The 23,299-nt window shown below is 34.0% G+C and overlaps 1 protein-coding gene across 1 annotated transcript; it reads right to left on the bottom strand.

The window, feature by feature from the left end:
- Window positions 1-20,871: 20,871 nt before the first annotated feature.
- LOC105793940 (berberine bridge enzyme-like 13) lies at window positions 20,872-22,655 on the bottom strand. Its single transcript, XM_012622857.2, has one exon. The coding sequence runs from the start codon at window positions 22,610-22,612 to the stop codon at window positions 20,972-20,974; it is 1,641 nt and encodes a 546-aa protein (XP_012478311.1). The 5' UTR covers window positions 22,613-22,655; the 3' UTR covers window positions 20,872-20,971.
- Window positions 22,656-23,299: the final 644 nt, after the last annotated feature.

The raw sequence follows: 23,299 nt of genomic DNA, 5'->3' as shown, positions 1-23,299 counted from the left end.
ACAGTTTTGGACTCTTGAAAAGATGATTTCTTATGCGAACTTAGGGGTCTCCCCTATGATTATCGTTTGGTCCTTCAAATGATACGGAATAGTATTAGTACGATAATAAAAAATTAAAAAAATAAAATAAAATTTTACATTGTCTCTATGACCACTATACCATTTGGCCATGATCTGAAATCACCAAGAGAAGGATTTTACAATCCAAATAACCCACACTTTCAACTTGGTTAAGCTGGGATATACAATGAATCGAGAAAGGAACGAGATCAATGAGTCGAGTGATCTAAAAAAATTGATAGAGTAAAGAAAATATGTAAGTTTAATCAATATGAGAAACGACAAAATAAAGGAGAAAGAAAGGGAAGAAATTCGGTCACTGGTGGCGGCGACGACGAATATGGTGGCAGAGGTCCGGTGACAAAGGAGCAGTGGTTCGATGGTGGTTGGAGAGAAAGAAAATAAAAATAAAAGAGAAAGGTGACCTATGGTGGTGCACGACGGTGATCACCGCAGCGATGGAAGAAGAAAAAGAGAAGGTGAGGCAGCAACGAAGCATGGTGAAAAATGGTGAAGGGTTTGGTCACGGTAGAGGAAAAGAAAAAGATTAAAAGAAAGGGTGGTGGTTATTTTGCAAAATGGATGAGAAAAGAAATGAAAAAGAAAGAAAATAGGAGCAAGAGGGAGGTAGAGATGACAAAGGGGTGGTGAGAGCTTGTCAACCATGAATAGGTTCAATGAACCTCAACTAAAGGCAAGGTAAGAAGTTTTGGCAAGAAGAGGGAGAGATGGAGTGAAAAAGGGGATCACGCTCCCTCAAATTAAGGTAAGTTTGACCTTGGAGGAAAAGAATCCTCCTATTTATGGTGAAAATGGGGTAGACAGCAAGCACTAAAAGTACATGGAAAAGTGTCTAAAAATTAAATAAAAGGAGTGTGAACATGGGGGCTTGAACTTAGGACCACTAGGATAGCTAAGGAGTTATTAAACCATTAGACTACACACTTCCTTGTTCTCAAACTTGCGCAAATAATAATAAAAATATAAGATGTTACATATATGATCCTCAGACTTGAGATCATCGTTATCCTAACATCGTGAGTCACATATTTTGATATAGTCAAACTTCTTCCATAACAAGTTTTATTGAGAAGACTAATGTTGAATATGCCACAATCTATGTAGTGGGATATGGTTGATCAATATAGCATTTGTCCCTCATACATAATTGGAGCAATATCTTAGGTCACTTGATTGAGTGAGACTGGAAATGCATGGTCATGCTCAAATAAGTTGATATGGGATATCATACTTATTTGTTTATTGTAGTCTACTCGAGATATAAAGAAACTAGATATTGGAGTTTGCAAGTGTGACTGTTCCATTTCTAGATATAAAGGAGAAAAGGATGTAATACATGAAAGGTTTATCACAAAAAGGTTATGTCGAGTTACGACTTCTTGTAACTTAGGTAGCAATGATGCATTTCTAGATGCCTTTCATTGATTATATTATTAGAAATGTTCTAGTATTACTACTAACATTACAAGAATCTACAGGGTCACACACTATAGTTAAAGTAAACAAAATCCAAAAACAGTTGGTACTGTGTTTAGTTGTCTTATGAATTAGATTAATTATTGAATTACTTTAATTTGACAGTTAAATAGTAAATGGATTAAATTTATAAGCTTGTTGTACACAAATAGAGGACATAGTTAAAATTAATATATGAATTTGATTCATATAAAATTTTAACGAATATAGATTACTTGAATTTATTATAATAAATTATTATAATTATGATTTCAGTTAAACATTGAAACATTATTGTTATAATTATTATTGGAAAGAATATAACATTTTTAATGTTTTCCATATGTTCTCTGTAGGATTATTTCGTTTTCAATATATGGATACCAAAAATCTCAAATTACGGTTAAAGTGTTTTTAAAAAGAAAATAAGAAAAAGGTCTAGCAGCCGTTTTGGGAGATTTTCTCTAGAAAAGTTCTCGGAGATTTTTTGTTGTTCGTTTTAATACCAGGTGGACTACGCAGAGGCTGAGACATTTTCACTGTGGCTTGTAATCGACATTGAATCAACAACATCCTTTCATTTTTTCAGTTAAGAAGGTATATCTTCAACATTATTTGATCCCGTTTCGTTCCTCGTATATGGATCCATGGCTGAGGATCGTCAGAATATTTTTTCACTGCGCCACGAGGCGTACTGGTGGTCCCAACAAGATCTACTCTTAAACAAAGTCTATTCCTCTTCTAATTTAAGCACACCAAACATAGATCAATAGTCTACAAATACTAAACCAAGAATTAAACACACATAATTGAGAATAAGAAACTAAGTATTTATTGCGTAAATAAAAATCAAACGACAAAATTCATCACAAGGTTCATCTGCCCTAGGTATTTAGAAAATTAGTTCATGCTTGAAAATAAAAACATCCTAGAGACAGTATATCCAAAAGAAATAAAGAAACTCTTTATAATCTCCTGAGAAATCAATTGAGATTATTCACTCTTGAAGGAAATTTGCTTTAGAATAGACTTTAATGGTGTTTTTCGAGTTGTTTTCTTGAGTATTCTATGACAACTCTCTCATATATTCTTATTTTTCTCATATATAAATCTTAAAATACCCGAAAAACCTAAAAATTATGGTTTACTGTAGTTCAGAATGTCAATTCGCGAAATCGACATGGCCTTTCACATGGTCATGTGGTAGCCCGTGTGGCTCACACGACTGTGTGGCTAGGCCATGTGGAAGGGGTCAGCCTATGTGGCTCTTGTACCTCACTCCAATTTTTTGTTTTTCAGTTGTTTTTCGTTCCTTTTTCTCCCAAATGCCTTAATATGTATAAAAACATGAATTTAAAGGATTAGGAACATAAAATTGACCATTAAAAATCAAATAATCTCCTAAAATATCATTTAGAATTGGATTAAAACATGTTAATTTTAGCACTTGTCATTGTACCATCTCTAGATTTGGCAATGCATAGTCCCTTAGGGTTCTTTCGTTGCATGTCATAGGTACGTTTGTGGGTAGCTGTGGTGGTCGTGGTAGGTCTCTTGGGTTAGCTTCGTTAATTTCTTCGAATAGCAAGTTCTCGTGTGGTGGATTGCCTAAAGTAGGTGGTTGATTATGCATCTATTGTTGCTGTCGATGGTTCCTACATATTAGTCTTTCTAGATCAGTGGTCGGCTTTATAGGTGTTCCCTTACTACGAGTCATACACTAAAACCACAAAGCAAAATAAAAGTGGTAGTAAAAATAAAAAATAATCGTATCTATAATTTAGACATTTCCTAATTTATTTTATTGACCGTAAAAATTTAAATTAATCTAGTAGTGTTGCCTCCCCAGCAATGACGCCAACAACTTGACTACCTTCGAACATACCAACGTCAAGAGTGTGAATACTGCAACTAAAAGATATGGAATTGAGGCGGTGCTCGCAAGTATACGGGTCAGGTTGTAATATAGTTACAACAAAACAGGTAAGTACTCCTTGGATTGTACCCAAGAGAGGCGAGTGCTAAATTAATGTCAACCTAAACACAAATAGAAGTAATTAGTAGTTTAAATAAATTATAGTATGATAAAACATAAAAGAAAAATTTTGGGGTTTTATAAATAATGAAATAAAAAAAAAGGACAGTAAACTTCGGAAATATAAATTCTAACTTAATCAAATATAAGTATGGATGATTAGCTTGCTTTGGTGATCATAACTAATTCCTATTTTGGGTTTCTACTCAATCAACTAGTCGCTACCCTAGCAGGATCTCTTGACCTTCCACTGAACTAATAAGTTGGAAAGAACTACTTATCTCACGACCTCACAATCCAGACCGACTTGAGGCTAAGGTGTTGACATATAGGTCATACCAATTTTGGGTTAATTCCCACCTAAATGACTTCCTAGGGCCATCAAGCCTAGGGTTTAAGTTCTTCTTCTCCCAAACAATTGATATGCTGAGAAAACCATACATAGCAATTAATTACTCACACCTTCACTCAGTAATCTCCCATAAAAGGATTAGTTCCTTATTGATATCATGAACACAATAATCTTGATAATAAGGATAAACATGAATAATAAATCAAGAGAAAGGTTTAAGAGAATCCTATATTGTATTGATTGAAGTGCAGAATCCACAAGAGTTTGATCACAATTACAACTCACGTTCTCCGCCAAGCACGAAATAGAAAAAGAACTAAAATAAACCTAAAGCCTAAAAGAAAGGAAAAACTAAAGACTATATTTACAAAGAAAAACTTAGAATGTAAAAAGTTGTCTTTCAATAAGTGTTTTAAGAACCTATTTATAGAGTTAGATTGTTGTCATCCTTAGCCCTAGGTCAGCTGACGTTCTCATGTTTAAATTCCATTGTGCGGACCAAAATGCCCCTGGCTTATAAGTGTTTCCCATACAGGACTAATGTCACAACACCCTAGTCCTTGTGTCGCAACATCAAAAGAAGTATGTATGCTTTAGGGTAGCTTCAGGGGTGTGTCGCGACATCCCTTGGCTATGTCACGACACCCAAGGCAGTATATCAATCCTGGCATTCTGCTCCCTATGTTGCGATACAAAACTCCCCGTGCTACAACACAGAGACTTGCTTTGAGTTCCTATGCCATTGAATGGTCTCCTGCACACTTACTAAGTATGCTAGCTCACCTTTAGGCCTCAATCGGGCCCTAAGGTTAGGCGTGAGTATTCGATTGAGTCAAAATTTTCAAGTTAGTTGAGTTGAGGAATTCTATTTTAGCAACTGAACTCAATTTTAATCTTTTTTAAATCGAGTAAAAAATTTTTGAGTCAAGTTGAGTTGAGTTAACAGATCCTATTATTTATACTCAATGTTATGTTTACATGGATCGATTATTTAACTAATAGACGAAGTACAAGATTATTTAACTACATAAACAATATAATGATTTTGTCTTTTAACTTAATGGGTAAATATTTATCAAAACAACGTACTTTTGCCTTTTAATTAATGATTTTGACTTTTAACTTTAAAAAAGTAAACATTTATCAAAATGGCGTAGTTTTGCCTTTTCTTATTTAGATTTTCGGATAACGCGAATTGTGTAATTCATATTCAAGTTAAACTGAAAAACTTATTTTTTCATTTGAGATGATCCGAATAACTTGATTAACTCAAATAACTCGAACTATTTAATTCAAAATTTGAATTTTTTTATTGAGTTTTTCGGATCGGATCAGATTTTTCTCACCCCTACCTAAGGTCAATAAAAGACTCAAAATGCATTTTTTATTGAATTTAACTAAACTAAGAAAATATAAATAAAACATACTAAAAATTTCTCATATTCAACCACTTCAAGTACGAAAACTAGTTTAATCTGCTACATCGAATTGCGATAGATCACTATCATATCTGTCGCCTCACAGTCATGTGACTCCCTAACGGCATATACCACGCTGGACCTCCAGTCTCAGTCTGTGCAACTACAGTATAAGCAATGGTCATCTATCCACTTAGTCGACCATTACCTTCAAGATCACGGCTTCGACCTCAAATAGATTTGGGTGTAGAACTCTGTGTTTGGGACACTTCAACCCTCTTTGGACAATCCCACAATAGATGGCCCTTCAAACCACATCAGAAACAAGCTCCAGTGTACTTCCAGCACTCTCTTTGATGCCTACAATTATAGTGCTTGCAAGGAAGCCATTTGAAACCTCTTGTCAAATCTCTAGCATTGACTGCAACACTACTTTATTGCTTGGACTAACCCAATCAAAATCCCCGTCTAGTACTCCTACCCGAACTCTGTGGCTCATGACCTCTCTTCGTCAGTCACCTTAATGCACTAGACTTATTAGAGCCCTTCTTTCTGAACTAAGTAGCAACTGGTCTCGATGGCTCTTTTAGTGTTTTCCTCTACTACCTTAGCCTTCTTGACCATTTCATTGAAGGCTTTAGCTCCATGTGCTACTAAATAAAAACGGATGTCATGATTTAATCCAAACTAAAATCTCTTGTAGCAATCTCTCTCAAAGTAGACTAACTCGGAGGAGTACTAACTGAGCTTCAGAAATTCCAACTCATATTTTGCCATTTTCATAGTACCTTGCACCAAATCCAGGAATTCCCTCTTCCTAGCGTTTGTATACTGCAGTTCCCTTCTTAACTGTGCACCACCATCGATGTGTTTCACCGTTTAACAGGGATACGGTGCAACCTAGCTTCTCTTCATTCGAGCAATCCATCTATTCCAGGATTCTCACTACACTCTCCAACCAATACTCAGTATGGTCGAATCAACTCCCTTAGCCCTTTGGAATTCTTGTCCAACCAGAGCACATAGACATTCGAGAGGTAGTCCCTGGCGTGTAGGTGTAGGATTACCACCCGCAATCTATTGAAAGGCTTTTATTATAGCTTGTACTAAAGGCTCTACACCTGCCTCTGGTTTTGCCTAGCCAGGAGGAGAAGGTACCTCAAGTGCATTCGTATTTTCTCTCCTACGTCTATGAGGCATATTGATTATACTATAACATTAAATAAAACAAACAATATAAATGTGTGAGAAATGGAAAATGACCCAAGGAAATTCTAGCAAAGATAATCATTTTAATAAATGTCAATGTTTACCCATTCCTACCCCAAAACAAGCAATTCACACAAGGGTATTTTTATCCTCAGTTTGAAAATTCTCTTTTTTATTTCAAAATCATTCTAATTTTCAAAATTTCCATACCCAAGAGTTTTCGAACCTGAGTCTGATACCATCAAATGTGATACTTCAAACCGGACCGGGGCGAATTGACCTGAATCTGGAACGTCATGTTAGCCACTTATGCGACTCTTCTTACCAATCACTAAACACACCATAAAGAAACCAATCACACCAACCAAATACATGCTTAATCAATTAATTTTAACATACAGGGCCTAAAACATGCTTCCTATATTGTAATACAACAAAATATAATCAGGGGTAAAATCATAATTTTACAAAACATAGGCTAAATACTTATAATTCACAAAATCAAATCAACAAGTGCCTTGGGTATTTTATTTTAAATCATATTTGAAAATTTCATATCAAAACGATAATTAAAACCCATCTTATTTCTAAACAAAGTTTAAGGACTAAAATGTAAATTTTATGAAATATCCAAACCCTACCCTTTTTAAGAGATTGAAGGTAACATTGTGAAATTAATAGTTTATAACCTTGTCTTGTAAATTTTCAAAATGTTTTGTGGTGTTTAAGGCCTCCAATTTAATTGTATTAAAATCAGGACATATTTGTAAATATAACAAAACATGCATAGTTCACTCAATATCCACGTCGAGATGACGTGAAAAATCTCATCACGACGTTGCATGAAAGGGTTTACTAGTCCTGTTGATGCTATAATAACATCCCAACGACGGGTCCTCATCGCAACGTCATTGAGGCTCGTTACGATGTCTAAGTGCAATATTTTGCAGAAAAGTTACAGCATAAGTATATGCCACTTTGACACTCAAGTACAAATACCTTTATATGATTTCATGCAAAAATACCTATTCTAACATGTCATAAGACATGCATAGATCATATAAATTATGCTCAATCACCCAATATTAGACAATAACATGCTTTGGCATCCAAACTAATCACCTATATTGACATGACTTTCTAAAGTTCAAAATCCATTACTCAACATACCAAATTTGCATATAAGACAATTTAAAGTGCATTATAGGTACATACCTTGCCATTTGTTTACTTTTCATCTATTAAAGTAGTCAACAAGTCAGTTAAACATTTTAAATCACAATTCATTAGGGCACATGCATGCTAACCAATACACAACCTAGTCAACCATCTGGCATACATCATACAACAATTCAAGCAAATAAAACATCCACAAACTAGTTATAAAAATCCCTAAACAATCCATGGAAAGTCCATTTACAAACCAAAACAAAACTAAAGTCTAGTCCCTAAATATAATCTCACATTGTCATCCCTTATTTCCTATTAAAACCATCTCACATGCACAAAGGAGTTTCTTTGCCTTAGGATCACAAGCTTGCTCACTTCACCACTCCACTCAATCTATTTATATGCAGAAGTAAACACAAAGGAGTGTGAGCTTAAAAAAGCTCAGTGAGTGCTCAAAATGCTACACCAAACCTCAAATACAAGAGTTAAAAGCAAGCATGCTAAAGGAATTTATCACTTAGCATCTTTAAATAACATACCATATTGATACATTGACAAATTGTGAAAATGAAAATGTATACAAATACATCTTATTGGATACTCAAATCTTCATCACACTATGACTCAAAAGAACCTAACATGTCCTAAGTGTAGCATTTTGCTAACACTCTCCAACACACCAACATGTCCCATTGAATAGAGCAATGCTCTACATTCTCTTATCCCTCAAAACATGTCCCAATAACAAAGCATATAAACAAGTACTCAAATCCTATGGCATGCCAACTATATCCAATGTTTTCAAAAGTTCACAAGGCCAATATATCCATTTCACACATTCATTTTTTGGTATGCACATTTTTGGTATGCACACTTACACATATCATATTTATCATGATTAAACACTTATCGCATGTTCACATAATCCACTTCAAGTGCAATTACTTTGCTCATTGAGCCAACTACACTTTCATATTAGATGTGAGTGCATAAAATCAACTATTTCAAGACATGTTCAGACATATATTCAACACATATGATTATCTTACACACTTAAGCATATCACAATTCATGTAGGCATTATTTGCAACATATCAAGCTCAAGTAAGAACACTTACTCTAGGAATTTAGATTAGGTGTTTAGACCACCTAAGCCCCACTTTACTGCACTGAATGTGCAATAATCATAGCACACTGACCACTTTGCTTGATCAAATTTGTTTCAAGCCAAATCTCAAATAAACTTTAGTTTGCCTTTTTCCTTGCTTGTAGAGGCTTCTAAACGAGTTGGTACTGAACATATACAGCAAACACAATACAAATGTATTACAAATAACAATAAACATAACTAAATCACTCCAAAATCACAGGTCAAAGCCTCTCATTCTCAATACCAAAAAGTTAGTTAGTTTTGTCGAAATAGGTGTTTAAACAATCAAATCTCATTTCTAACGTTTGATTTTGACTTCATACATCCTAAATATCATTTAATTACAGATCCAAACCATAAAATTTATCTAATTGTATGGATCTATTTTTTTCAGAAAAATCAAGCTTATAAATCCTTAGGATAGGGAAAATGTTTGATTTGTTTAAATTACTTAAGGATTTGTTTAATCAAGATCAAATACCTTTTAGTTATATCAAAATGAGTTAGAAATCACTTTAAAATAGAATCTTAGATTAGTGATACGAGATCTACCATTTTCAAGCTAAAAATTAGTTTAAAATCAATAGATCTATTGAAACCTTGATTAAATCAATTAAAACTCAAAATGAAATAACAATTTACTTAGTTTAATCTTGAAAAGTCAGAATCTCACCTCAATTTGACGAAAATGACGGGTTTAAGATCAAATTTTGACTAGGATGTGTGATTAACAATAGAGGAATTGAGCATGAAAACTTAATTATTCTTTGAAATTGATAGAGGAATTTGTGTTTAGCAAGCTTAAGAATAAAAAAAAGGATGAATTAATTCAGATAGAACTCTAATTTGGTGTTTAGGAAAATTTTGAATGGAGGGAGAAATGAGAGGGAACGGGACGGTAGGGGTTGTTAAATAGGCAACCAATTTTTAAAAATTGGGTCATTGTCTATTTAACCACCTCTAGTTTCTTCACTTTTTCAAATAGGTCATTATTTTCCAATTAAAACTTATTTTCTACATTATTTTCAAATCCGACCTTGTTTTAAAAATTCGTTTTAACCAAATTAATCCTTGGACATCTAACTTTTATTTTTTAAACCTAAATTTTATTTTTGTTTTATTTTATTATTCCTATTTATTTTAATTATTTAACCTAATTACAATTTTCAATTCACTAACTCTCGATTTTCTAACCCGATTTTTTGGATCTTATAGAACTAGTCAAAAAAGTAAAAAATTCGGGGAACTAGTAAGGTTCTAAGGCCTTCAGTGTACATAAGATTTAGAAAACAAAGTTAAAAGGTTTTTAGAACCATTTTAAGGGTTCTACATGTTTCTGGAAAATTAGGGGTTTAAGTTAAAAATGTTAAGTTTAACCCATGATTTTGGTTATAATGCTTAGTTGTTAGGAGAATGGAAGCTCCAGCGTATGGGAAAAGCTATACTGACAAAGCAAAGAAGCACTAGGTGAGTTTCTGAGCTCCATTTTTTGAAATACTGCGATGATGGCATGAGTTCTATGATGATGCATAATTCTAGTTGCCTAAAAATGTTGGTTGCATAAGGTTGAAAATGTTATGAGTATCTGCCATATGTCGTTGTTTATGAATTTTGCATGAAATGTCCGATTATTATTGTGAAATACTGAAGGGAACCATCAACGGGCTAGATGAAGTTAGGATTAGGGAAAGAGTGATCATGTTAGATACAACCATAGGGTTTCGTTGTATGCAAACAATGATGTGTGAAGCTCCAGGCCTTATGGAAGGAACATTGCGGTGTTTGAGCATTAAGGTTTAGACAGCGAATGGAGGAATGGGTGGAGGAATAGGGAAGAAGGAAAAATTTGGAATTCTATTACAATTCTGCCATGTGAGATTGCTGGGAGAAAACAATGATGTGCGAAGCTCTAGGCCTTGCGGGGGGACACTTCAGTATTCGAGCATCAAGGTTGATATAAAATAAGATGATTTTGATGGCTAAATGTAACCTCTCTAGCCTGGCCTAGATGTTATGGTCAAATTTTAAAGGCTACATTGGCCATCGAAAAGGCTTAGATAAACTTTTTTATTTTTCAAACATGTTTTAAAACCATTTGCTTTTTTATTTAAAACTAGTGAAATTGGATATTTGTCTTTATCTCGTGAAAATATATTAATTTCAGAAAATTGATTGATTTTAGAAATTAATTTGTAAAGAATAATCATTTTAAAAACTAAGTGGAATTTTGTTAAAACATATTTTCAATATTGCAATGGAAAGAAGTGATTTAATTAGACTTTAATTAAAAAGAAAATTTCATGCATAGTCATTTAAATATCAATTCAAATAGTTTAAAATTTTATGTCATTCAATTCGAAATAAATCCCAAAATAAAGTCTCTTGCCACAGTCTGAATAAAATTATTACAGTCCCAAAGAAATTATTAAAGTTAAGTTTAAAGTACTTTAAAAAGTGAAAACATCCGAGAAGCTTCTCCGATTATCGTGTTCAAGTCCTAACCTCAAGGATTATCTAAAATGAAATTAGAAACTAAGGAGTGAGTTTGATAAGCTCAGTATGAGTCATAACTTAAGTAAACAGTAACAGACAGTAATTATAGCATTCAAGCTAGTGGATATACAAAATATTAAAAAACAAAATAGAATTCACAGTTTATGTCATGCATGAGCATGTCAATGCAGTGTTTTCAGAAAAGTTCCTACCCAACTTCGTTACACACCATAATAAGAGTTCCCCAGAACTCATCCAGATAATAACACACCATTTTGTGGACAAGCCACCAGTATTGTAGATAAACTGCTAGTGTTGTGGATAAGCCACCAAAATTACAGGCAAGCTAGCAATATTGTGGGCAAGCCATCAGAATTACAGGCAAGCTGCCAGTAATATGTGGTCAAGCCACCAGTGTTGTAAAAAAGCTTCCAATAATGTGTACAAACCACTAGAATTGAAGACAAGCTACCAATACTTCCATTTTAAATAATCGTTTCAAGCCTAATGTAGTATGACATGTTTTAACAATAACAGAGTAGTACAGTAGGCATGAATAAAACATGTAAATAGTGGCAGAAACAATAGGCATGAATGTTGGATCATCGGTAAACCCCGTGGCACAATGGAAAAATTATTCCAGTGATCATCAACTAAGGATCCATGTATGAGGAATGGATTTGGTTAAAATATGATTGGAAATATACCTTTAGCGATCTAATTTTTTTCAGGGTGTCAATTCCAAGCTACAATAGAATCGTCTCAACCTCTACGTAGTGCACCTAGTTAAGCACAAATAGCAAAAACTCTTTGAACCTTTTTAGAGAGAATTCAGAATTGGTTACTAGACCTTTTGAATTTTTCTTACTACCTCACATATCATCAAGGATTTTTTTATAATAAAATGAAATAATTCCCTTTTACTTTTAGAGAAAATCATGGAAGGTATTAAAATTTTATATTCTTTCCAAAAGAAGATCAACTTCCATAAATATTAGCTTCGGAAAGTATTTGCGAATCATTTTCGCTAGGCGATACTGTCCTTCAGGCGTTACACTCCGTGATGCGATACAATTCACCAAGTGATATAGTTCACCAAGAAACACTATCTGCCAGGAGATACAGTCTGCCAAAGATGTAGGTAGAAGGGTATACGCCTAATGTATTTGCATGAAGTCTGTTCGCTTCAACCATAGGGTGTGACCCTTTAGGTTCTTGTAACATTAGTAGTAATGCTAGAACATTTCTAATGTTACAAGCGATGAGTGGCATCTAGCAATGCACATTGCTACCCAATTTACAAGAAGTCGTGATTCGACAAAACCTTTTTGTAATAAACTTTTCATGTATTATATCTTTTTATCTTTTATATCTATATTGGACACAAGTCATGGTATAGTTACACTTGTATAGTCCAATCTCATATTTCTTGATATTCTAAGTAGACTACAATAAACAAATAAGTGTGATATCTCATATCAACTTATTTGAGTATGGCCATGCATTTTTAGTCTCACTCCATCAAGTGGCCTAAGATATTACTCCCATTATATAGGAGGGATAAATCCTATCTTAATCAATCATATCCCACTACATGGATGGTGGTATATCCAACATCAATCTTTATAGCACAACTTGTTACAATAGATGTTTGACTGTATCAAAATATACGACTCACAATGTTGGGATAATGATGATCTCAAGTACGAGGATCATATACATAGTTATCACTATGACTAATGTTTGTGAATATTACATAATAATCTAGAAACATACTCAAGGTGGGTTTGGGCTAGTTTAACAATGCTTTTGAAAAGTGTTTTTGAAAGGTGTTGTGGAAAAGTGCTTTTGATAAGTATTTTTAAAAAGTTTGGTTTAAGATTTTAGTGTTTAGCATTGCTGTCAAAAAGTGCTTTTGAGAAATAAAATGTCCATTTTAGACATGTTATTATCAAGTAACAAATATGCATTTAAATAATGTTCAAATTAGTTAATATTATTATATTTTAGTAAGAATATAAAAAAATTATTATAACTTGTTAATATTTTAATATATGAAATATAAATTTGAAATATTTTAAGCAATAAATATTAATTATTTATAAAATTAAATTAGATTATATAACTATATTTTAAATATTTAAATATAACCATTAAATATTTGTAATTAGATACTAAAACATTTGTATTATTTTAGAAAAAAATTATTTTTAATTAATGATTTTAACACATTTGTAATTAAACACCGAGAAAAAAAGGGAAAGTATTATGTTTTTGGATGGGTGAAAAAGTAATTAAGCACTAAAAGTGTTTTGGGAGAGGAAAAGCTAAAAATTTTAGCTTCTCCTTTTCAGAAGTGCTTTTGAAAAGTCAAAAATCTCAACTAAAAGTAGCTTGTTTAGCACAACTTTTCTTCAAAAAGTGCTTTTGGAGCCAAAAGTGCTTTTTTTAAGCACTACTAAACAAGCCCTTAGTCCAGTATGTTGTTCTCTAACACATACTCATGTATTGATTTTGACATCCCTATGTCAATGACAATACTTTGTTATCAATCAACTACACATTAGTCTCAATGCATTATTATTGTTCAAGCCTATAATAATACTTGACTAAGGACCTTTCAAGAATAATCATATTATTTTTAGGACTTTGTTATTAATCGGTTTATTTATACACACGAAAAAGAAACTAAAATAACAATAGCAATGTAAAATGAGTATGTAATTACAATTATCTTATGATTGATCTTTAGGCATACTCTAACAATGATTTTATCATGTAATTGATTTTTTAACGAAATAGTGGCATGTCTTAAACATGCAATCATATTTATCAGTCTTAGTGAACATGGTTTATCATGCTAATCGTATCAATAATGAGCAGGGGCATACTTTAATATCTCAAAACATATGAACATTCTCGAATCATATACAAACATTTTTTTACAACACAAATTTCTTATATCGAGATACTTACTTGTAGTCAATCCATTGTAAAGGACTTATTTTTCACCAAGATCACTTATGAAACAATTAGTCATAAGTATAATCAGAGTTTAAACGAACATTATTATTGTTATTAAATATACTTTTAAATTATTTACGAGTGTATCATCCACAATCCTCTAATGGTTAGAACCCACACCTTGAATGAATTTCTCATAATACAAGATTTACTCCTTTTACACTCCTATGTTTTGAATCTAACTAGATCTCGCCTCGATCTGATTATAGAATAATAGCAACAACACCAAAACACACATGTATTAGTTTGGCCATACAATCCAATAAAGTTCTCTTATTAAATCTATTGAAAATCACTTACTCTATTACTCTTTCGAACAGAAATCTAAATATTTCTCTTGCACTAAAGCAATTTTAAGTGATTTGGATTGTCGCCTTCAACGATAAACAATATATATAATAAACATAAGATTCGACCTTATTAAAGAAGAAGAATAAATTGAGTTTAGACTAAACTAATCATCACTTACTCTTTACCAGGCTAGATCGAAAAGATTACAGTTCAATGAAAAAGTAGAGAAGATGGAGGAAAAACGAATATGGAGAAATAAAATATAAAGAAAAGATGAGTATAATATAATGTATCAAATTGAAAAATATAGAATAAAGAATGATAGGGATTTGGCTATAACCAAAGAAAAGAAGAGATGAAGAGAAAGGAAGAAAAGTAGGCGGCAGTAGCAGCAGTTGTCTGGTGGTGGAGGTCCAGCGATGGAGTAAAGAAAAAGAAAGGAAAAGGCAGCGGTGCAATGGTGGTTGAGGTGGTGAAAATGGTGGCAAAATGGTGGTGGTGTGGTGGAAAAATGAAATAAAAGTGGTTGCACAAGGTGGTGAAGAAATGAAAAAAGGATAGAAGAGAATAAAGATGAAGGAAAAATAAAATGAATTGTTTCCCTTAGCTACTAGGGACGACTATCAATATTCAAAGGGGAAGAAAAATGGAAAGGAGGAAACAAGGGAAAGAAAATGAGAGGAAGGGAAAATATAGAGTGAAAGGTGGAGTAAGGAAAGTAAGAGGAAGAAAAGGGAGGAAATAAATCAATAGGTTGACAACCTATTTGAGCGGCAAAAAGAGTTGACCAAAGGTGTACCGAAATTAAAAGTAAAAAATGTAGGCGATGGGACGCAAACTTGGGTAACAAGGGTAACTAACCTTGCTCTTAAACACGCGGCTAGAATTCCATCTTGTTCAAAAACTGATGATAACTAAATAAAAATAGGGTATGATAACTCTACCCTCCTTAAAAGAAATTTCTTTCTCAAAATTTACCTGATCCAAACAGATGGGGATATTGTCGACGAAACGGGTCTTCCAACTCCCAAGTAGCCTATTCATGGCCATGATTTCGCTACAACACTTTTACTGGTGGAATCTGCTTTTTTCTCTGAACCTTAACCTTATGTGCCAAGATCTGAACTGGTTCCTCCTTAAAAGATAAATTTAGCCTCACCTCTATTTCTTCAACCGGAACCACATGAGATGGGTTAGATCGATAACACCTCAACATATAAACATGAAACACGTCATGAATACGATCTAGCTCTGGAGGTAACTCTAACTGATAAGGCACCAGTCCAATCCTCTTAAAGATACTATAAAGCCCAATAAACCTCGGGCTTAGCTTGCCCTTCCGACCAAATCTCAAAACCTCCTTCCATTGCGATACTTTTAGAAATACCTTATCTCAGACCCTGAACTCTATATTCTTTCTCTTTAAATCTGCATAGGAATTTGTTCATCCAATGTCGCTTTCAATTTGCCCTGAATCAACTTAACAATACCCTCAGTCTCTTGAACCAATTCTGGACCCAACATTTTCTTCTCACCTAACTCGATCCAACACTAATAACAACAAGTGCTCTTCCCAACTACCTCGAAAATCTATAACACAACTCCTCAACATATCTCTAGGATATGAATAACCCGCTTAAACTACCTATCAGATTGTGGATGAAATGTCATACTGAAGTCTAATCAAGTACCAAGTGCCTTATGCAACTTCTTTCATAATCGAGATGTAAAACAAGGATCCCAATCTGAAATAATTGATACGGGTACCCCATGTAGTCTCATTATCTAAGAGAGGTACAACTTCACCAAATTTTGCAGAGAATAATACGTACAAACCAGTAAGAAGTGAGCTGACTTAGTCAATCTATCCACAGTCACCCAGATCGAGTCTTTCTTAGTAGGTTTCAAGGGCAACCCACTAACAAAATGCATAGTCACTCGCTCCCATTTCCACTGAGGAATCTTAATAGGCTATAACAACCCAAAAGGAAACTGGTGCTCTGGTTTCACTTGCTGACATGTCAGATATTTAGCCACATAATTGGTTACCTTTAGACCCAACCACTAATAAAGTTTTCTCAGATCATGTTACATCTTATTACCTCAAAGATACATAGCGTAAGCTACTATGTGCTTTTCAAAGAATAGACTATCTCAAATCCTTGTCGCCCGACACATAATACCTTTCATGAAAACACAGAACACCATCAAAATTGAACCCAAAATTTGTAGACTTACCCTTCTCAATCTACTTAACCTGAGGCAAAAGAGACACATCCAAAGGCTTCTTAATCTTAATCTCATTGACCAAAGTAGGCTTTACTTACAACTCTGTGAGTAAACCTCGATCCTCATACAAAATCAACTTAGCAAACATCACTCTCAGATCAATCATCGATGTCCTACTTAGTGCATTTGCCATGACGTTAGCTTTCCCCGGATGGTATTCAATGGTACAATCATAATCCTTATTTGTAGCCAATCCTTTATAAATGATTTTTTTCACCAAGATCACTTATGCAAATGATTAGTCATAAGTATAATAAAATTTTAAATAAACATTATTATTGTTATTACGTGTACTCTTAAATTATTTATGAGCAGATCATCCACAATCCTTTAATGGTTAGAACCCACACCTTGAATGAAAGTATCACAATACAAGATCTACTCTTTCACACTCCTACACTTCGAATCTCACTAGATCCTGCCTCGATCTAATTATAGAATAATAACACGAACACCAAAACACACATGTGTTAGTTCGGCCATACAGTCCAATGAAGTTCTCTTTTTAAATTGATTGAGAATCACTTGCTCTATTACTCTTTCGAACGGAGATCCAAATATTTCTCTTACACTAAAGCAATTTTGAGCGATCCAGATTGTCACCTTAAATGATAAACAATATATATATAATAAACATAAGATTTAACCTTATTAAAGAAGAAGGAACTGGGATTGGACTAAACTAATCATCACTTACTCTTTACCAAGTTAGATAGAAAATATTACAGTCCAACGGAAAACTTGAAAGGATGGAAGAAAAATAACTATAGAGAAATAGAAATAAAAATAAAGAAAAGATGTGTATAATATTATGTATCAAATTGAAAAATATAGAAGAAAAAATTATATGAATTTAGTTATAACCAAAGAAAAGAAAAGAGGAGGAGAAAGGAAGACAAACGCGTAGAGATGAAAATAGCGGCAATGATGGCGGAGGTCAAGTGGTGGAGTAAAGAAAAAGAAAGGGAAAAGCGACGGTGCAAGGGTGGTTGAGGTGGTGCAAACGATGGTGGTGTGGCAGCAAAATGAAATAAATCCTTTATAATTGATTGGCTACAAGTGGTGGCACAAGGTGCTGGAGAAATGAAAAAAATGAGAGAAGAGAAGAAATATGAAAGAAAAACAAAATGAATTATTTTTCTTAGCTACTAGGACAACTAGAAATAGTCAAAGGGAAGGAAAAATGGAAATTAGGGGATATAGGGAGTGAAAATGGGAGTAAGTAAGGAAATGAGGAGGAAGAAAAGGGAGGAAAGAAATCAATGGGTTTACAACCTATTTGGGCAACAAAAGGAGTTGACCAAAGGTGTGTCAAAACTAAAAATAAAAATGTAAGAGAGGAGACTCAAACTTGGGTCACAAGGGTAACTAACCTTCCTCTTAAACACTAGGCTAAAACATCGTCTTGTTAAAAAACTAATGATAACTAAATAAAAATGAGGCTTGACAAGAAGAGCCATTAGGAAGGTAGGTTGGGGACCCCCTTTATAGTTAAATGATAAAAAGAAGAAACCCACCCTAGGTTAGGGTTAAAATAAAGGATATAAGTAAAGGAAGTGCGGAATTTGCATATATGAGGAGTCGTTCAATGAACCATTAAACAAGTATTGTTCAAGAAAGGATTGCTTAATGACCTATCTGCTAATGAATATGTTCAGAGATAAATCAGAAACTATTGGGTATATAGAGAGAAATTTCCCCAAACGAGCAGGGAGTATTTTTTTTTGTATTTCAGTATTATTTATTTGAACCCCAGCAAGGTGAGGTATGTTTTCGTGTAATGTAGAAACTCACTAAGTTTATTCAAACTTACAAGGATTTGACCTGTGATTGCAAGATTCACAGGATAAAGAACTCGAGAAAGAACCAAGCCAAACCATGTAAGATCAAGGAGTTTCGTTAGGAAGATGTCATGCCCATAGGAAGGGGTGCCTTTAGAGACTTCGCCAAAGGGGCGAAAATGTTGTAAACAATTAGTTCCTTCAAAGTTCAGACTTGAGATAGAAAACTTTTGTTTAAGGATTTTGTTGTAAGAGATATATATTATTTAATAAATATTGTCTTAAATTTATTAAGTTTGTAATTTGGTCCTTAGTTCAAATTGGATCCATTTACGACACTCTGTACTCGGATTTGGCGTTCAGATCGGGCAAGGGTGTTACATGACTTGTGAATAGTTATGCCATTATGTGCCAAGGATAACCAAGTTAAGCACAACAATGAATAATTTAGTTATGCTTTAAATAATCAAGGTATGTTTACTACTTCCATTTTAACTTATTAAGCATTTTTAATGCTTACTCTAGTGTTTTCCTTCCCTGTAGAGTGTCACCTTACAGAACTTGTTGTGCCGAATCAGTGAAAGATCACACATTAATCTTGAGATGATAGTTATATGTTCAATTTGTTGTCTAAACTATGTGGCATGTACATAAGGGCTTTTAGATGCAAATGATCATTTTGGATTGAAAGTCTTATGTTAGTTATGGCATGGTAAATGTGACAATGTTTGAATTTGAATGCTCAACATAATATGTACCTTATAGTTGCATTTTTTGGTCAATGTTGATGTCTTGGTGAATGAAGAACACAAGCTTGGTATGGTTTAATGTGTTAAATATTGCAAGTGTATAAATTGAAATGGCTAGGTTGATGAATGGTAGAAATTGGTAATCTTGATGATTGATTATGGCATGTAAATAGGTAGCTTTTCATATGTACTTGTGTTGGTTTGGTTTATGATAATGCAAATCTTTGATGCAGAAAAATGTGCAAGTATATATGTGTGGTTAGTTGGACAAACGATGATTATGGACGGAATATTATGTTTAAAGGTTTGGTTAAAAATTTTTAGACTTGTTTTGGTTTGTTTGCCACATTTTGGTATAGGTAGAATTGAGATATGAAAGAATTCATTGATAGTTTGTGTTGGAGACACTAGAATTAGGTACCAAATGTACATTTTGACGAAAACAGGGGCAATGTTGTGACGAAAAGTCTTTGGCGTCGCAACCTTGTCCGGTAGGGAGTGGCATCATGACGTGATTATACATATCCTGTGACGTGACTGACTAAGTTGGCGACGCCCTAACAAGGAAGTTATGAAGTCGCAACGTCATCCCAAGACTTTAAAAAACTTTACATTTTGGTCCTAATTCATACTTGGGTTAACAAAAGAGCTTTCATAAGCTCGTGTAAGACCCAGTAACGATTGTGTAACCTATTGTGAATGTGATTAATACTTGTTTACATTTTTGGATGAATGAATAATGTACAATTATTTGTAGTTGCTCCGGCAATGAATGTAGCATTCTGTAGCTCAAACCAGACGACTGGGTCGAGTAAGGGGTGTTACATATATAGTGGAAGCAGATGTTGATGAAAAGCTAGCGGCACCTACTATTGAGGGTATACCAGCTGCCTATCATAAGCTATCATAAGCTTTTTCTAAGTCAATTTTGACGACCATCCACTGTTTGTTCTTTCCTCTCATGGAATGAATAACTTCTTGGGCGATGATAATATTATCAGAAATGCTTCTACCTGCAAGTTCGTATGTAATTTTGATATATACTTCTATGACTAACATTGATTGCATACAAAATTATTGTTTAATTAATGAAATATGAATATCCTTTTGCAGTGTTAAGTTAAACTAAATTATGGTATGAGCTATTTTGTCCCATTGATTTGTTGTGCATTAGACATAGCTATTTTATAGTTTGTCTTTTATGTTATAATTTTATGTGTTCAAAATATTATAAATTTAAACAAAAAACATTACATGTATAATTTATTTTATATAAATTTCAACATGTTAATATATCTATATATCTAATTATTTTTCATATGTTTATATTAATATCTCCATCCATAATATATTTCATATAATGTTTCATGATAGTTTAATTGTTAAATCTAAATAAAATTATAACTTTTTTTATTTTATTTTTTGAGACAAGCATTATTAGAGCAGAAATTAAGGACAAAAATGAGCATTATTCCTAATATCTAGCTTGAACTGGAAGAGGCGGGATGCTCTGCTCATGCCTGAAAAAGTTGTTTGGATCAACTCTGCTTTTCACTTTGACCAACCTCATGAAGTTATCCTTGAAGTATCTGACTCCCCAAAGGCTAGCCTCTATGAAGCTTGTGTTGATATTCTTGTTCATCCCCAAATCAAGGTCTCTGTAATTCACATATGCACCTCTGGGAAACATTGAAACGTATGGGGCCATGTAATTGTATAGCCTCCGGATCCAATCGAAATGCTTGGATGCATTGTTGTCCTCATCTTGCCAAAGCGTCAAGTACTGGATTTTGAATTTGGTTCCTTGCCGATGTGGGAAAGGGATTTGGGACTCGGAAATCCTGGCCATCATACCACCATATGGATTCCATATCATCAATGGACTGTCTTCCTCGAGCAGTCTTTTCCAAAGCCCTTCCAGTGCTGTTTCTGGTATAGCTTCTTTAACGAAGTCTGATTTGGCTTTAAAATAGTTCTTGAACGTCGACCTACCTTGAAGAAGAATCTCTGCAGGAGTGTTGCTCGAGTAACCAGCAATGTAAAGCACCGATTTGATCCAGCTAGTTTCAGTGCAGTCTTTTTCTGTTAAACCCAGTTCAGGGAAGCTTTGTTGCATTACTCGGAGTAGCCTTTCGGCATTGCCCAGAAACAGTGCATTGTAAGATGTCGTCACCGTTTTGGCATTGTTTTTCCCAGCGTTGTCCGTTTGAATTATAACTCTAATGAAAAGATCTTCGTCAAGTTTGTCTGCGACAGTTTGCCATTTATAAAGGAGCTTTGTTGCACCTTGTTCTAGAGACTTGGTGACAGTGAAAACTGTCACAGTAGCTGGGACTGGGACTAGCTTTATCTTCCATTCAAGGATAATCCCAAAGCTTGCACCTCCACCTCCTCTAATTGCCCAGAAAAGATCTTCTCCCATGGCTGCTCGGTCAAGAACTCTTCCATTAACATCCACGATTCGAGCATCTATGACATTATCAGCACCCAGGCCAAACTTCCTCATCATTGAACCATATGCACCGCCGGTGATGTGCCCCCCAATGCCTAGGCTAGTACAAAGACCTGCAGGGAAGCCATGGATGTTACTCTTCTCAGCAATTCTATAATAAACTTCACCAATGGTGGCACCAGCTTCAACCCAAGCACTGTTGTCCTGGATATCAACTTTGATTGACCGCAGTTTGGAGAGGTCAACAATGACGAAAGGTGATTCAATTTGGGATACGTAAGAGAGTCCTTCGTAATCATGGCCTCCACTACGGAATCTGAGGTGAATATCGAGCCTCTTTGCACAAATGACAGAAGCTTGGACTTGGGATTCATGCTGTGGTGTGATGATAAACTCAGGCTTCGGCATTGAAGGCACCAAGTACCTGAGGTTTTGAGCTGTTGACTGCAGCACAGAGGTAAACGAAGCATTGTTTGGAGTAAAAAAGGCTGTGGAGAGCGGTATATAAAAATGGGAGCTGCCAATAAAGCACTGGATAAACTTATCTTGGATCAAACTCGAAGTGGGTCTTTTTCTAGGTCTGTAAATGGAAGCTGTTGCCATCGTTGAAGAAGATAGCAGGAGTAAAAGTAATGAACAAATGGAAATGCGCCAAAACGCCATTGTTTTCAATATCTTGTCTTATTACTGCTCAAGAACATGAGAGAGACTTCGAGTATGTGCTCTTATATATATAGATGATGAGGATCGGAGAAACCCTTTGATTTTAATCCAGCCAATTTCCCAGACGTGTAATTGAGCTAATCTTAACGTCATAGTCATTCTTCTAGTGAAAGAACAATGGCCGGCACCATTATTATATGTTTTAACCAAAACTCATGCCCATTTACTTGTAATTTATGTATCACTTTTAAGGCACGATGTATCGTATAACAATTGCATTTATTCCTATATATTGAGTGTGGTGATGATATAATGTAAGGAACTATGCCGATATACATTTTTGGTGATACTTGATTTCTTTTTACACATTTAGATATTGTACATTTTAATAATATTTAAATTTAGAATTTTAATATCTATTTATTAAAATTGGGTACATAAATTAATTTTTCAAAAAACATTGAATTCATTTCATTTTGGTTAAATTTTTAAATTTGGCTCAATCTTTTCAAAATGCTCATATAGGAGTCTAACATTTATAAAAATATTCAAATAAGGACTTTTCATACACTTTAGCCTAATTTGAGTAAAAATTAGGTGAATTTTAACGTATTTAGAATAAAATACGTGATGTTAAATCAAATATTACTTGAAATTAATAAAACATAATTTTAAACCTGATATATG

The sequence above is a fragment of the Gossypium raimondii genome, chromosome 3 (genome assembly GCF_025698545.1).
Source record: "Gossypium raimondii isolate GPD5lz chromosome 3, ASM2569854v1, whole genome shotgun sequence".
NCBI lineage: Eukaryota > Viridiplantae > Streptophyta > Magnoliopsida > Malvales > Malvaceae > Gossypium > Gossypium raimondii.
Note: the sequence above shows the minus strand (reverse complement) of the source record. Positions and strands in the feature narration are given on the sequence as shown.